Source organism: Myotis davidii, unplaced genomic scaffold (genome assembly GCF_000327345.1).
Source record: "Myotis davidii unplaced genomic scaffold, ASM32734v1 scaffold242, whole genome shotgun sequence".
Taxonomy (NCBI): domain Eukaryota; kingdom Metazoa; phylum Chordata; class Mammalia; order Chiroptera; family Vespertilionidae; genus Myotis; species Myotis davidii.
This window is the reverse complement of record NW_006295821.1, coordinates 81380-98334: the sequence shown is the minus strand read 5'-3', so window position 1 is coordinate 98334 and position 16955 is coordinate 81380. Positions and strand designations below refer to the sequence as shown.

Sequence of the window (16955 nt, the reverse complement as noted above, 5' to 3'; positions counted from 1 at the left end):
GAAACAGCAGGGACCAGCCTTTGAACTGGAATTCAGGGCTCCTGTCAGCACTGGGGCTCACTGAACCTGGGACATGTGCCACCTGTTCAGGGCCCTGCGAGCTCTGCATCTGCTCTAGCCCGTCACTGTGTGTTCCCTCTCCACCTCCGGCGGCCACTGGTGAGCGGAGCAGAGGCTCGAACCCCCTTTGAGTGGCCGGGAATGGGTGAGGTGCTGCCCACCTCCATTACAGAATTGTCCTATAGTGAAGCAAATCCCTGAGTCAATTTGCAAGAGGAAGGATGTTTGCTGCCGCAGGCTAGTTGTGTTCGGACGAAGAGATCCAAGGGTGAAAGTATCATGCCACCCCTGGACTCTAAGATTGCTGCCCAACCCAGGCAGGATTCAGGTAACAGTTTTGTGAGAATACAGTTCAGCAGCTGAGGTGTCTCCCTCTTTGTCCTCATCTAGAGCTGAGCTGGGTCCCAGGCCAGGTAAGACCTCGTGAGTCAGGGATCATTCCCACTGAAGGGCTAAGTGGGCTCTTCGTCCCCCTCCGTGCCCCAGACAGGGCAGCCTTCCCAGACGGGCTCCCAGCCCCACCCCCCTGTCCTCACCACCCTGTCGGGGGTCAGAAGAGAAGCACCGTCTTCTCCCACCCTGTACCCCTCCCACTCAAGGCCCTTCTTAACCCTTCTCCTCAAAAGTGACTCTGTGACGGGCTAATTGACTGGGAGTCTCCACTTACGTCTGGGCCGAGACAGGAATGCTGGAAGCGGGGAGCTATCTGTAAGGCATTGTGCTCTCACAGAGATGCTCTGTAAAGGAGCTGGGCCCTGCCTGACCCTTTCATTGAACTGGCGGGCGGGGTGACCCCACTTCCCGACCCAGGCGTCTGACATTGGAGCAGCCAGGCGCACACACAGTGAAGGAGGCACGCGGGGGATAGGACTCACTTTTGTCACCTTCAAGCACCTCCGTGTCCGTCTGAACCAGTGGCTGCAGCAGAACTCTTCCACAAAATTAAACTCACTGGACAAGGACCTTCAAAAAACACTGTCAGCACCAAGTGCAAAATTGCCCTGCCCTTGAGAATGACGCTGCGGGAAGGGTGAAACCTGACACATTGTCCAGAGCCCATTGTCCCAGAGGCACCATGTGACGAACTCCAGGTCCTGGGCCTTAGTCCCAGGTGGGAAACATTTTTCATTATCTTCAGCTTTCTGCGGAGCGGCCAGTGACCATTTACATGGGGATGCTTTGGAGATCATCCCTTTGTATGCCCAGACCTCTGTGCAGTTTCCACAGAGCAGCCCCATTTTTCAAACCTAAAATGGGGCACTTGATCTGAGGTGCAATAGGAGAGTCAATTCTGCCCCAGAAAGTTCACAGATGTTGGTTGCCACCACTCGGCTGCAGGATCACGCCTCGCAGCGGTCAGCAATCTGGGTCTCTGTACCCCACGCGGCCTGCCACCCATCAGACATTCTGGAACCAGCCTCTGTGCAAGCCAGAAAGGACTTTGCCGGATTAGATTCCAAATGATGCTCTGGGAAGCCATTCTCTCCTTCTCCTCTTGCTACATTTGTTCAACATGTTGTTCTTTGAGCTCCTTCCATGGGAGCCGGTGAGCTGGGCCCCGGAAGTAGGGCATCTGTGAGTTGTGGGCATAGTGGGTGCTGATAGGATGCTGTGAGGCCCCATCCAGGCCAGGAACCTCCCTGAAGAGTGACACCTTGGCCTGCAGTTGAGTGAGATTAGACAGGCGAACAGAGGTGAAAAAAGCATCGCAGAGGGGACAGCTTGTGCAAAGGCCCTGAGGCTGGAGGGGCCTTGGTCCATTTCAGAAAATCTAAGAATATGAGGGTGGGCATCACCTGAAGAGGAAGAAGGTAGGTGAGTAGGCCCCCTAGACGTCCCTCCATGGAACCAAATTCACAGGAACAGTGCTCTAGCCACGGAGACCGACACTGTCACAGAAAGTACCGGAGGGCCAGTACTACCAGCTCTGTCTCCGGTGCCTGGGAAAGCCGTCTGCCATCAGGGTGAGCTGGGCAGAGAACAGACAGCCCAGGGTGTCCGTAGGGAGCTTCGGACTGTGAGAGTTTGCTGGCGAGAGGAAGTGCTACCGCGAAGCCTCGGCCATTCAGAATCAAGCTAAGAGTTCCTGTGGACATGTCCACCATCAGAGGCCTTGACATGCTCAGCTTTTTCTCTTCGTGAGTTGGTGAAGTCTGGAAGCTGAGTGCCGGCGGGAGATTTCAGGATCCAGGGCCAGGTCACTCTGATGCTTGTCCCTGATGCTGGGTCCCCAGGTGGTAAAGGACTGGCCAGCTCAGTGTCTGCACTATTTCCCGCAGCCCCCGGGACTCCCGGCTTCAGGGAGACCCTGAGCTCCCAGTGGCATGCTCCTCCCCGGGCTGCAGAGGTGGGATGGGAGGAAAAGGAGTTTCGTGTGGTTATTCCTTCCTGTTGAGAGAAGAAAACAGCAATGCAAAACCTAGACTTCTAGGCTGCCGCATGAACCGCACCTAACTCATGCCAAGTAAGTGAGGCGTAGACAGTCACCTCATCTGGAATTAACGATAGATACTCGAAGCTCTCTTGGAGCGATTGTTTTCAACCCTGTTTTTCTCCCTCAAAAGAAAGCCATTGCTGAGACAGCGAAGTGCACCCTGGGAAATGCCATCAGTGCCACCGAGCGATCCAGGGGAGGCCCAGTGCAGTTCCCGACGTTTGGGGTTTACTGTTGTTCCTTTCCTCACCCCGAGTGCCGCTGCCGCCACCGCCGCCTCTCCGTGGGGCCCTGGCAGGCCCAGTCGCCCTCGCCCAAATCACTTCCTCCTCCACCCGGGCAGTCGAGGGGCAGCCCGTGGTGGCGGTTGGCAGTTCCACAAATGACACAGCCAGGATCTTCGGGACCCGCCTCTGCTTTCGCGTGTCGCCTGTTTCCACTTGCTTGTTTGCAAGACCAGAAGAACAGGATTGAAGGCTGATCTGTGCAGATAGCATTTTGCTTCCTCCCCTGGAATTTTCAGGGTAAAAGATCTCCATGCGCCATCTTTCCAGACTGTCCGTGGCCCGGGTCTCAAACTGGGTGCAGAAGGCTTGACCGCTTAGGCCATTGGCAAGGCATCGCCGTGAGTCCCGAGTCTCTTTAGACAAAATGATGTGTTAATGCTCAAGACTGCAGGCTTGACTGGACAGCTGGGATCAGCGACGTGAGCTATAAACACATGCTAGCTGGCCTGGCATTGGCTGGGAAACGCAGAGGACACGGAGCACACCCAACACTGGAGTCCACCTGCGACTCACACCAGCATCACATGCCAGGCAGTGACCTCACATCTTCAGTCAGTGCCTAGGTTTTCCCCTAGAGTCTTGCGAAACCGTTGATGGCACCAGGGCGTGCCTGGAGGTGCTGCCAGTTCACTCCCAAATCCCTGATCTAGAACTTGCAGCCTGCAGCCTGCTGAGCTGTTTTTCCTCTCAGCACCAGGCTGGGGGACTTGGCTCAACACCCTCCTCAGTGTCACTGTCAGGGTGGTGAGGCCCCACGCGCGCGTGTGTGTGTTTGCAGGCTGCGGACCCACGACGGGCCAGGTTTCCTCTCTGATTAGCAAGTCCTTGCATAGGCAACAGGTAAGGGCCCCAGGGGTTGCCTGGATCGCTTCCAGAACATGGGTGGAGATTCCCAGAACAAAGCGTGTCTGTTTTCAGTGCTGCTCATTGACTACTGGCCGTAGGAGTCAGCCCTCCAGCTCCCAGCCCTTCTTCCCCTTTCCTGGTGTCTCCCCTTCTGCCTGCATATCCCTCTCCGTTCCCCTCTCCCCGCCCTCCCTCCTCTCTCTCTGCCTTTCTCTGTGCCTCTGACACACACCACAGTTTAAATATTGATGAATCCCTCAGCACATCGCTTTTTGTGCTCAGAGAAACAAAGGTTTCTGCGTATTGGAAACTGACTTTTTTTTCCCAAGCACGTGACCGCCAGCCCCTTGGTTATCCGCTGATGTGCGAGCCCATGTGGGGGCTGACCCAGACTCGTGGCTCGTGAGGCAGTGTTTCCACCGAGTGACAGGTGTGTCCCTCTGTCTGCTCTCCCCGCAGATGAAATCATGCACCAGGACATCACCCCGCTCTGCGCTGCCGACATCCAGGACCAGCTGAAGAAGCGCTTTGCTTACCTGTCTGGTGAGTGCCGGCTGCCGGGGAGCGTGGGGGCCGGTGTCTGCGTGGCGGGTGGTTGGCCTCCCCTGGGTTCTGGTTCTCCGTGACCTAGTTGGTCCTGTTCCACGTGGTGGGAACTGGGGATAGGCCTCTGGATGCAGCCTGCTTGCGGCATGACCGAGGGCCCGGGCGAGGCTGTAGTGATGCCTGTGAAGAGGGCAGCAGCCAGGGGAAGAGCCGGCCGCAGGTCAGCTGGGTCCTGAGAGGGACACAGCCCCAAGCGCTGCTGGCTGAAGTCCCCTGGAATCCAGAACTTTCCTGCAGCAGGTAAAGTAGGCAGTAGGAGGGTCATTAGGACCCAGCCTGATTGGAATGTTGTGCAGCATTTACAGTAACAGTCACATCATTTATAAAGCCCAGAAAACTGTCATTCACAATGTTAGGAAAGAAGCAGGACGCCAGCTCTATATTCAACACAGTCTCAATTGTGTAGAAAAATGCACCAAAAAAGGTTTGGAATTAAATGTGCTGCATCCTATGGTGGCTGCCCATAGCGGCAAAATATTAGCTGATTGTTTTAATTCAGCTCACTTTTTTGTATATTCCAAATATTTTCCTTCAATATGCATGAATTTATTTCATAATAAAAAATATTATGTTGACCCTGACTGGGCGGTTCAGTGTGCTGGAGCATCTCATCTTCCTGTACACCAAAAGGTTGTGGGGTTCAATTCCCAATTGGGGCATGTAGGGACGCAACTGATCTGTTTCCCTCATGTTGATGTTTCTCTTTCTTTCTCCCTTCCTCGCTCTCTAAAAATTAGTAAAAGCATATCCCTGGGTGAGGAATATATATATATATATGATATTGAAGAACATGCTCTCAATTTTTTAAATATATTTTTATTGATTTGAGAGGAAGAGAGATAGAAACATCAATGATGAGAGAAAATCATTGATTGGCTGCCTCCTGCTTGCCCCACACTGGAGATGGAGCTTGCATCCTGGGCATGTGCCCTGACTGGGAATCAAATCCTGACCTCCTGGTTCCCAGGTGGACGCTGAACCACTGAGCCACACCGGTCAGGTGATGCTGTCAATTTTAAGTGAAATATTCCATGCTTGTGAAAGATCAGCCATGTTCTCTTGATGATGTGGCACCGATGCCCAGTTAAGTGCTGCCTTTGCTGTCTCCCCAGGTGGGCGGGGGCAGGACGGCAGCCCCGTCATCACCTTCCCGGACTACCCGGCCTTCAGCGAAGTGCCCGACAAGGAGTTCCAGAATGTCATGACCTATCTCACCAGCATCCCCAGGTGCGTGTCACTACCCCTCCCCACCCGCCGGGGCCTTTGTCAGACAAGGAGACTGTGGCGGAGGGGTGTTGAGGAGCTTGCCCGAAGTTACCCATCATCAGACAATCAAGGGGCTGAGCCGTGAGAGATGCCGGATCAGAATCCAGCTGTTCCGGCTCCCGGGCTGGCATCCTTCCCCTCACCTGTGGGAGGCGTCCAGCCACAGCCTGCACCTCCTGGGGTCTGGCCACGCCCAGGGACCTTTCCTCCCTCACGTCAGTGTCCAGTCGCTTCATTAGACGAGCAAGACCATGCTGGGGACGGTCTTCCTCTGGGGAGGGGGCCGCGTGCACTGACGAGGTGGCTGTGAGACCCAGGCTGGGACCTGGCCCCAGAGGTGGTGGGGAGGTCATGGGCGCTCTGACACAGGAGCCCTGCCTCCGTTCAGGATGCAGCAAACGGCCTTGCACTAGACCTTTTTTCCTCCTGTTACACACGTGCGGGGAGGGGTAGGTAGCGTGGGGGGACCCTGTGTGTACGGAAGCTCAGCCTCGCAGGCGCCGGTGCTCTCCTCATGCCTCACCGTCCGCAAGGACACATTCCCGAATCTGGGTGATGTGAGCTCCGTGAAGGAGTCTAGTCCAGAAAACAGACCAAAGCAGCGAGTCTGGTCAACTGATGTGTGACCTGCAAACACCACCCACCAGTAGCGACCGATCACCGCCAGCCAGTGCTGGGGTGGTGGGCGATGCGTAGATTATTCCAGCAGCCTGGCCGGTGGTGGAGGAAGGGAGGCCGGGTACCTTGGGGGAGGCTCCGGACAGATGTGGGTGGTGAGTGACCCGTGACAGGAAAGAAGCGGGCAGTGCACCCCCTGGCTCAGCGGGGTGGGGCCTGCAGTCACCGTCTCTATTGTCCTTTCCTTGTCATACCCGCCTCAGTGTGCCAGGCTCCAGGTGGCCGAGCTGAGGCAGGAGGGATGGCTGGCACCCTGGGAGACCCTCTGGCCAGCTGTTCCCCCTCCAGGGGTTTGAAGATGTGACTACCATACCACAAAGCATCTCCATCTCTTGTCTCCCTTGACCCTCAGAACTGCAGAGGCAAGAAGGCCGTTGTCTTGCCCGTTCTATACATGAGGCCGCTGGACCTCAGAGAATGAGGTCCCTAAAGTAAGGTCGCGCCTGGAAGATTCAGACTCCCCGTGTGCTGTGAGGCAGGGGTGCCCTTGGGGTGGGGGCCCGGGACGATGCTCCCACGCTCTGTGCCCAGCGGCAGGATGCTTAAATGCCGCGTGACCCGCTGGCCTTGGGGACTCGCCGGGACTGACACCCAAGAGGAAAGGGGCGGCCATTTGAGCCTGAAACAATGAGCCTAGCAGTGGCTTCCGGGAAGAACACGTTCTAATGATTTGAAAGGAAAGCGGGGGGGACTGTGGGAGGTCAGTCTCGCCGGTATTCCGGGGCGTGGGCTTCTGTCCCAGCTGCTGGAGCCTCCCCTGCAGGGACAGTCTCCCAGGGGTGGCGGGTAGCTGTACGTCCAGGGGAGGCTGCGGCCCTCATCCCTCCCTCCCCGATAGCCCCTCGGCCCCAGGCCCCTCTCTAGAGCCTGGCAGAGGTGGGAGCTCGTCAGAGCTGATGGACACTGCATGCTAAGTTTATGACGTCACCTCTCAGATGGCAAAGCTGTTCCTGGTCCTTACACCTTGGAGCTATACACTGGGCATCTTCTCCCCTTTATCGAACCCCCGTCTACTCATTTCAAGTTTAAAAAACCGTAGAGTTAGTTGTTCAGATGCCCGCTGCACTGTTGCTGGCTTGTAACTGGATAGAACCCGAGGAATTCCGAGGCTCCGTTCCCAGGGGAAATGGTTTGCATTGGGCCTTTGAGTGTGCTATGTTTTATTCACATTTCTCCCCTGTTGAGGTTGATAAAAATCCCAAGTGCTGGAGTGATGGATCTGAGCCTGTCACACCCAATGCGCCCTTTTCATCCAGAAATAAAACTCCTACTAAACAGAAAGACAGTGCAGTACCCTAACTAGCAGGAAGAACCAACAGGGACAAGAAATCAGGTGTCACATGTGTAGCAGGCTGCACGGGACTCATGAAGGTCAGGTGGGCGCCCGCACCGTGTGTACTGAGTCCATCAGCCCCCAGGGTGTTATGTCAGGCACAGCACCTCGAGGGGGTGTGATTGAAGATATCCTCTCTGGTTTAGGCATGAGCTCACAGGGACATCCCCGCAGCATGGTCACCCCGTTGGCTGGACGCCAGCTGATACAGACGCTTTGTGGTATGGAAGAGGGAATAGTTTTCGGTGAAGCGCTACAGAACACGAAAGAGCAGTCTCCCACAGTTCACACAGCAGCTGCGTTCCTAGGGAATGTGTGTCCATTAAAAATGTGTGTCTATAGGTATGCAAGAGTCCCAGCTTCCCTGTCTTCAGGATGAGGGACCAGCTTGGTGCCAGGAAAGATAGTGACAACTGAGAGACTTGTCCAGAGGCATCTGAAGTGGCCCCAGGATGCACCCCATTGAGCACCCCTGTGGGGGGCAATGCCTTCCTTCTCCCGTGAGAATTTCGGGTAAATCAACTCCCCACAATAGTCTCCCGGTTACAGAAGGAAGGGCGTGCTGCCACCTGATGGACACAGCCAGCATTGCAGTCAGTCCCCGGGGTGTCTACCTAAACCCATTGGAATGAGGAGCTGGGCAGGTGTTTCTAGAAAAGAAGGAAAAACTCCTCACACAGGCAAGTCATTGGCACGGGAGTTACTCCAAACTGCTGCTGAGCCAGCACAGCCTCTAAGTCAGTGGTTCTCAGCCTTGGCTGCACATTAGAATCACCTGGGAAGCTTTTTAAACTCCTGATTTCTGGGGCCCATCCTCCAGAAATTCTGTTTCTTTGTTACTAATGTTGTGGCCCCACCCCATAACAAAGATACAGAATTTCCGGAGGATGAGGCCCAGAAATCAGGATTTTAAAAAGATTCCCAGGTGATTCTAATGTGCAGCCACGGTTGAGAACCACTGATCTCAGTGGAAAGAGCGCAAAAGAGAGCCAGGTGTGCACTTTCAAATGCCAATGCTCATTAAAGGGACCAATCCCACGCAGACTGCTGTAAGTCTAAGAGACACCACCTCCTACCATTGTTCACCAAGCATTAATCGTATCCTTCCAGGAAATATGTGATGTGCTGACTTTAGCTCTTCTTCTGTGATTAGTGCAAACCATTTGACGAATAGTTATTGATCATTGTGAACTGTGACACTGAAACAGGCGGGCTTCCTCCAGCTCTATCAGATGTACGTGAAGATGAGGCAACTTATTGTCCTTTCGGACACGACTCAGTAAAGGGGATGTGGGAGGACTTTATGATTTACTGGCAAGTGTGTCAGCTGGCATCCAGCCGACGGGGTGACCACGCAGCGGGGATGTCCCTGTGAGCTCATGCCTTGGCTAGAGGGCTGTGTTTCACCTCTCAGAGGCCTACCACCCTTGCAAATCCTAATGGGGTTTGTTTGCCCTCATCTGCCAGGCCTGGGTGGGACATCCCCAGGGACCCGAGAGGACAGGTGACAGTGAACCACATGCCCAACCCCGGAGAGCGGGGCTGTGACCTCCCTACAGACAGTCGCACGACAGAGAAGGCACAGGGGGTGCTCTGATTGGTCCCCCATATCTGTCTGTTGTGTGCTGGGCAACGTGGACCTAACAGTGAACCAAATAGACAAAACCCTGCTGCTCACATTCTCAATAAATTAACCAAAATGTGTCCAGGGATTAGCGTATAAAAAGGAAGAATGAGAGGGAAAGGAGGCGAGGACCCAGGAGGGGCAGTGAGAAGGGAGCCCCCATGAAAGGGTGACTTAGAGGACTCATGGGGTAGAGTCCTCACAAGGGGCCCCAGGAGGGGGCAGAGGGGAGAGAGGAATTCGAGATGACCTAACTGACGGCTTGGGGGCAGCAGTTGCCCAAGAACAGAAGCAGCATGTAGGAGGGCAGTGTGGGTGGAGATCACTTGCATATCCAGGGGACCTCTTGGGTTGAGGGCTGGTACCTCTGGGTGCCGTGAGGTGAGTCTGGAACTCTGGGGCGAGGTCCCAGCTGGGTGTGGATTTGGCAGTTGTGGGCATTTGGATGGTGAGGGCCCCAGAACTGGGGTGGTGGGCAGAGGGGGAGCCCCAGGTATTCCAGCTGGGGTAGGAGGTCAGAGGGAAGGAGGGAACACAATGGGGGAGAGGGGTCAGCCCCAGCTGGGGTCTCAAGCAGGGAAGGCCCACCCTGATCATGTAGGGCTGTGGGGGGCTCGACACAGGTGGAGAGGGTGCTCGATCGGTGGTCACGCTGCGCCTGCAACTGCTTAAGGCCCCCTTCCCTCTCAAGCGTCCCACTGTGACCGTCCATTACTGATGGGTGAGAGGGGATGAGAACGCAGGGTCAATGCGCGTCTCACAGCATGCAGGCCTCTGGGAGCCCTGAGGGTGTCCAGGAACAGCTTTGGTGAAGGGTTTGAAGTAAAATGCTTATTAGAGTAAATTCAACAAAAATGGGAGACAAGGGTCCGGGCCAGAGTAAATTCACAAAAATGTGTGTGAATGCATCCTAAACAATTAAAAATGTGCACGTGAAACAGGGACTCTCTGGCCCCACGTTCCACTCGCACAGACACGCCTTTCAGGGGTTTGCTGCCCAGGGAGCAGAGAAATGGGTTGGTGAGCTGGTGAGAGAACAAGAGGCATGTTTATGCTGATGGAGATCACCCAACAGCAAAACAGAAAGAGTGGCACCCTCCGGCCTCCTGCATACTCGGCATGTGTCCTCTGTGCACGTCTGAGTCCAGCAGTAAGCAAATCGCAGGGGGTCACAGAGCCTCTCAGGGGGCATGGATGCCGCTCAGTCCCACCCCTTCTGCAGTTCTAGAACCAGGATCTCCCCACCTCCAAGTACCCTGCCCCCCAGGCCACCTCCTCACCCTTCACTATGGCAAGTCACGTTTCAAACTCAGTCTGATCCTGTCCCTCCCTGTGAATGGAGTCATTCCTGGTTTCTCACTCAGGTGCTGTGTACACACACACACACACACACACACTGCACTCATGCACACATGTGCGTGCATGCATGCACAGACATACACATGCATGTTACTCGCACACGCATAGGGTGGCCAACACTGAGTAGATTTCTGGCTTTTCTTTGAAAAGCAGGAGTAGCAGCCCTGGGCTTGCATGTCTCCTTGGCAGCCCTGCAGGAGCCCTTGGGAGGGCCCCGGGGGCTCAGTCACCCACTGTCCCCGGGTTTGGGAGGCAATATCAAGAGGATCACCTCCCTCCGCTGCTGCAGTCTCTCCTCAGCCCAATTAAAATGCAAGTCAGGGGCTCTTACAGTTAATTGGAGCTGACAGTGACGTTGACTTTCCATGGGCCTGGTTCAATCACCCAGCTGCTCAGGAGCCAGAGATCCCATCTCCCAGCTGGGGCTCTCAGCGATGGGCCCTGTTCATCTGATAAGAGGCACCCACACGTAAGCGTGTAGGCACCGCACACGAGCACGTCCACACCACACACACTTACACGGGCACAAACGCACCCACAGGCCCAGTTCGTATGGAAGAGAAAGACAGATGCTTATGGAATGAAACGGGAATGTAAATGTGGTCCCGACGCCCGGTCAAGGATTCCAACCTCCTGGTGTGTGAGTCTAGGGCTAACCCAGGACCGCGCAGGCTTCTCTCCAGATTGCTGGCTGCCCAGCTGCCTGTTCCCAGAGGTGCATGCCCTCAGGCTAGCGAAGCCCCAGACAGGGATCCCCAGCCCTAGAAGCACCTTACTTCTTGCTGCCACTATGATTTCCAGTTGGAATTTCAGTTCATTTTAAAATACCAAGATAGAAAAGTGTGTGCGTGAATGCATCCTAAACAATTAAAAATGTACGCGTGACACAGGGACTGTCTCCCCTCGCCACCTGCTCCTTCCCCCACAGGGTTGAGTTTGGGTGAAATCGTCACTGCCCTCCTCTTAGTCCACAGCGTATCCGGGCAGCCCTCTACGCAGCACCTGTCGCGTCGTCCTTCCAGGGGCCACAGTGCTCCCTGGCATAAATGGACCAGCACACGAGCCTGCCCTGTTGGCAGGGATTCCCTTGGCACACGCCCCCTCCCCTGCCCCCTGGCTCCCTCCGGAGTCCTGCTGAGGTGAACAGCCTTGTTCCCCCCTGGCTGGTTATATCCGGCACCTTGAGAGGGATCCCATCTGTAAAAATTCTCAGACGCTCTGGCCCCATGATCCTCCCCCTCCAGCCATGGAATCAGCTGGGAAAGGGCCAGTCTCGCTGTTTGCGCAAGTGACTCTGCTCAGCCCGTGGTCTCACAGGGCCTGCGGCTCTGGGGGCTCGGTGACCCTGCCCACCGCGGTGACCGCTGCATCCGATGGGTCCTATCTCTGTGCCTCGCAGATCCCGGGGGAGCCAGAGGCCACTCCACTCCTCTCCTCGGGGCATCTCCCTTGGTTGCAATGATCTTGCTCTGGCGCTGCCGGCCGGCCGGTGTGACAGCCCCTAGCCATGCCTGTCTATCTATGTAAAAATTAAAATTAATTCCTGTGCAAGTGCAGAACCTGGCTCAGGCCAGCCGTGTTGCAACTCCTTTGCGGCCGGTGGCTGCCATACTGAGCATCTCAGCCGGGGAGCATTTCCCTCTGCTGGGGCCGGCGGGCGGGATGGGTGGGATCCCGTTATGGAGAAGAGGCCAGGAGATGACTGCCTGGTTCCCTGCCCAGCAGGAGAAACCGCAGCCCTTGCCTGACTGCAAAATAATGACATTTTGCTGTGAGGGGAAGGTATTTGTAACACACAGCATCCCGCCTTAACCATTTCTAAGTGTACAGGGAAGCAACTTGTGGGAGTGTGTGTGGGGGGGGTCCCTTCCCTTAACGCCCAGGCTGCACCTGCCAGCTCATCCGCCCCGTGAGGCTGGGGTGGTGCAGATGGGGAGACACAGGGCACCTGAAGCCTGCGCAGGTCGCCTGCCTGCGCAGCTAGAGTTTCAGCTCCAGGTGGGGAGGAGACACGGGAGGCAGTTCCAGGCAGAGGAAGACGCCAGATAAGCTCTGAGCTGCCAGGTGAGCAGCGGAGAGTCCGGACGGAGGAGGAGGAGGAGGTGGAGGAGGAGGAGGAGCCAGGTCCAGGACCTGCGCTCGGACACAGGAGCGGGAAAGGCGGACGGTTGGGCTGCAGGACAAACCTAACGCAGGTAATGAGCAGATTCCAGAAGGTCGTCAGCTTGGGTCTGACTTCCCGTGGCTGTGCCTATATGCCCCGCCACGGAGAAGATCACTCCACTCTTACAAAGACCTGGCCAGATGTGCACCCTTTCATTTCTTTTTTTGTTAATCCTCCCCTGAGGATATTTTTCCCATTGATTTTTAGAGAGCGAGGGAGGGAATAAGGGGAAGAGAGAGACAGAGAAAGAGAGAGGTGAGAGAGACATCGATTGGAGCCGGGAATCGAACCTGCAACCCAGGTATGTGCCCTTGACTGGCATCGAACCCTTTGATGTGTGGGCCATTGCTCTACCACAGATCCACACTGACCAGGGCTAATTTTTGAAATGTATTTAAAGAATGTATGTAGTCGTTAGTTTTTTATAGCATTTTTTAAAATCTGGTAGGATATTCACAATATTCAACTTAACTGCTTCTAAGTAGATATTTAGTAAAGTATATTCATATTGTTGTGCGACAGATCTCCAGACGTTTTCATCTTCCCAAACTGAAACTGTCCCCATTAAACACAAACTCCTCACCTCCCTGCCCCGCCCCGCACCCACCGCCCTGCTCTGTCTCGATTTGATGACTCCAGGGACCTCGTAGGAGTGGAATCACAGAGTGTTTGTCTTTTTGTGTCTGTCTTAGTTCACTGAGCATGTCTTCCAGGTTCATCCGTGTTGTAGCATGTGTCAGAATTTCCTTCCATATAAGGCAAATAACGTTCCATTGTATGGATGTGCCACGTTTTGTTTGCTCTGTTCATCTGTTGATGGCTATGTTTTTGAGCTAACTTAGAAATCTGTCTTTGAAAAATAGTGGTTCACACACATTCCAGATACATTCACGGCGATTCCCTTGGTATCCTAGTTTGGGTTTTCTTTGTTCATTTTTGTCCAAAAATTTATATTTATTGACATGAAAAAAATACCACTTTAATATAAAGAACATAAAAATGCAAGTTTTCTTGCTCTTTAGAGAAATAACAGTGTGGTTTTTCAGGGGTGGGGAACTTTTATGTATTTTTTTATTTTTTGCCAAAGGCCATTTGGCTATTAATAACATCATTCGCAGGCCATACAAATTATCAACCTAAAACTTAGCCTATTATTATTTGGTCAAACATTTAATGAACTCACCCCTAATGCCTTGGCAAGGCCAGACCAAATGATTTTGCAGGCCTTATATGGCCCGTGGGCCGACGTTCCCCACCCCGGTAAGTGGACTCTTCCTTCTGGGGTGTGAAGAAGAGAGGCAGTGCCCCTGCTCTGTGGGCCAGGGCTCTGTGGCTGGTCCCTGCTCACCTGCGGGCCATCCTCTGTGTGCGGCTGACTCGCCAGCCTGCACTGGGACTGCGTGTCGACTTTGAGAACAAGCACATTACCGTGCGGGGGAGAGAGTTTTAAAAGCGTTTGATGTCTTTCTTGCTGTTTCGCTTTCTGGGATGAAAAGCTGACCAGTATTAAGATAAACACAGTGCACAATGGTCTTACAAGAGGTTAAGCTTCTGAATTGTAAGAAGAGAGCAGGAAGAGCCAGCAAAGAAAGGCTCCTTATTGAATACCTAGGGAACACACTCAAGGTCACGGAGTGTGAACTTGGGCCGATAAACCACAGGGGCAGAGAGAAAAGCTGCCGTCGCCTCTGGCTTACAAAAGAAACACAAGGAAATAAGCCTTTTTAGCATTTGCTAACTGGTCTAACTTTTGTAGACCAGTGTCAAAATATGGGATGAAAGAGAGAGAAGTAAATAGATAGAGTCAGGGGCCAGGAAGGGGAGAGCGGGCCCTGCCTAAAGCCAGGACCCATGTGTCCTGCACGTACGGCTGTGTGTGCCCTCTCCCCAGCTTCAGGGCCCCCTCCCCCCAGGTTGTCCCTCCTGGCTCCACCTCCATCCAACCACCTGCCTGGCCTGCCCATCTCCTGTCCCCTCTGGGCTGGCCCAGCCTCAGGACCCTCCTGCTTGGGCAGGGCCCTGACATCCTGGCAGGCCTCGGGGAAGCTGGCCCTTCTTTCCCGTGGGACCGTGGGGCCCAACCATGGATGAATGAGCTCCACCTGACTCCCATGCCAACACCTGCCAGGGACGGTCTGGGACGATGCCAGCCTGTGACCGCCTCCTGCAAGAGCATGCCCTGGCCTGATGCCGTCCCATCACTGGCCTTGTTTCCGCCGGTCCCGGCGCCAGGCAGAGCGGGCCTTGTTAGCAGTGGCTCCAAGAACACTCCTTCAGTGTCGCCGTGGCCCTTTCACATGGGGAAGGGCTGCTCCTCCGTCCTCCAGCTTCGAGCTGTGAGCCCTGGGCGGGCATAGGTTGGAACAAGGCCCAGCTGGAGTCATGGATGCGCTCAGAAATGCCCTCTGCCTGGCTCTGCCCCTCTTAAAACCTGACGCCGTCTCCCTTCCCACAGCATCAGCCTATGTTGACGCCAACCTGGCTTGCTATGACCTGTTGATGTTTACATCCCAGGAAATATTGTTGCAGGACAGGGACCTGGCTCAGTGTTGGGGTCCCGCCCTAGTGAGCAGCTTCCACACCCCAGCAGACCCCCTGGTGCAGGGGCAGGTAGGGGAGGGCACTGGGCTTTCTCTGGTTGGTTCTGAGCTGGAAGCAGCAGCAGAGTTGGGGAACTGGCCTCATTGAAGTGTCCAGACCCTCAGGGCCAGTTGCCCCTGGTGGTTGTTTGGTTTCTGGGATTGCAGCAACAATCTGCAGACAGCAGCCAACTTCCTGCAAGTGTGACTTCTGGAGTCAGGCTGGCTGCTGGTTGCTGCAGGGTGTGGGTCAGAGTTACGTTTTTATAGGTTGGCCTGGCCGTTGTTCGTCCGTACACTCAGTCTCTCAGTGGCAATAATAAGTGTAACTTCTTTAAAAGACAGTTAAACACGATTAAGGAGGTTGTTTTGCTGCTGATTGGAAAGCCAGCCGACTGGCAGGAGGACTTTAGATGCTACTTGGGCGGTGGCATCGAGGGAATGCACCCAGGCACGGGACTGGCTGACATCAGCAGAGGAGGCCCAGAGTCCAGGGTGCTCAGCACTGGACTCAGGACCCAGGACAGCACCTCGAGGAGCAGGGTGCGGGGGAATCTGGAACGGGAGCTGTGCCCTGGTAGCATGCTCCTTCTCAGAGCTGGGCAGAGACGAAGACAGAGTTGCCTGTAGCTCTGGACCGCACTGGAGAGGAGGGCTGACGCTTTCTCTCTGTCCCATGTTCATTCATTCATTCGGGCAAATGAGTGTGTGTCTGGGCCAGGTACAGCGGGAGACCGACAGCGTGTAGCCCAATGGGTTTGTGGTCAGGGTCAGCACATGCAGCTCTAAGAGCAGACCTGGGGGTGGTGATGGCCCCTGGGAAGGTCAGGGTTTCTGCAGCAACACACCTGGTCTCGGCTACCAGAGATCTGATGGCACCAACAGCCCTTCCTGACCCTCGGGAAGGCAGAGGCAGCTTGGCGTAATGAGGGTCTTTGCCGGTGGACCCCAAGCCAGCTACAAAACCCAGGGCAAGGCCCTCTCTGGGGGGCAGATAGTCATGTCTAAGGTCTGTCCAGCACTGGGATCACAAATTCCTAATTCTGAGAGAAAGGTGAGCCCATGGTCTCTGTAACGGGGTGAGGACAGCCTCTTTTCCTAAGCAGCCTCTCCTCCACCCAGGAGGAGAGTAGTGGCTTTGAAGCCCACGGAACCCATCTCAGCTAACTCAAAACAACCGGGTGCACCGCTCTCTACGCAGCCTCAGGCCTTGGCAGTGGTGGGATGGGGTTGGGGTTAGGGATGGGAATGGAGTGGGGGTGGGGATGGGAATGGGATGGGGATGGGGATGGGTGGGGAGCTCTCACAGAGAGACTCGAGAAGCACACAGGGCACAGCCACGGGTTCCAGTGACTATTTTGCGAGGCCCGCAGCCTATTGCGCCCTCTTGAGTGATGGTTAAACGTCCAGACCAGCAGGTATCAGCCACGCGCTCGAGAGAAGATAAATGTCCAGCATTAAGGGGTTTGTCCCAAAGCAGGGCTGCCTTAAGACCGTCCTGTCAGCCTTGCTTTCAGAAGACCAGAAAAGCACACTTGAGCACTAGATTAGTTGAGAGTTAGATCCTTCAGCTCTGAGCCGTTCAGACGACTTGGGACACCTGGGCCAGGTGGGCCTCCCGCACACGCATGCTGGCAGGTGGCTGGGACACTGCAGCAGTGTCCAGGGGCCTGGGAGTGTGATGGGCTCCCCAGAAGTCACGGTAACCACATTCTAGCA

General features: G+C 55.0%; 1 protein-coding gene across 9 annotated transcripts in view; it reads left to right on the top strand.

The window, feature by feature from the left end:
- The window catches only part of MCF2L (MCF.2 cell line derived transforming sequence like), a 188318-nt gene that overhangs the window by 116428 nt on the left and 54935 nt on the right, over window positions 1–16955 (top strand). For all 9 annotated transcript variants that reach the window (XM_015568426.1, XM_015568423.1, XM_015568421.1 and 6 more), the window contains 2 exons: window positions 4087–4170; window positions 5346–5460. In XM_015568426.1, the coding sequence (XP_015423912.1) occupies window positions 4087–4170; window positions 5346–5460 (199 nt within the window). The remainder of the gene's footprint in view (window positions 1–4086; window positions 4171–5345; window positions 5461–16955) is intronic.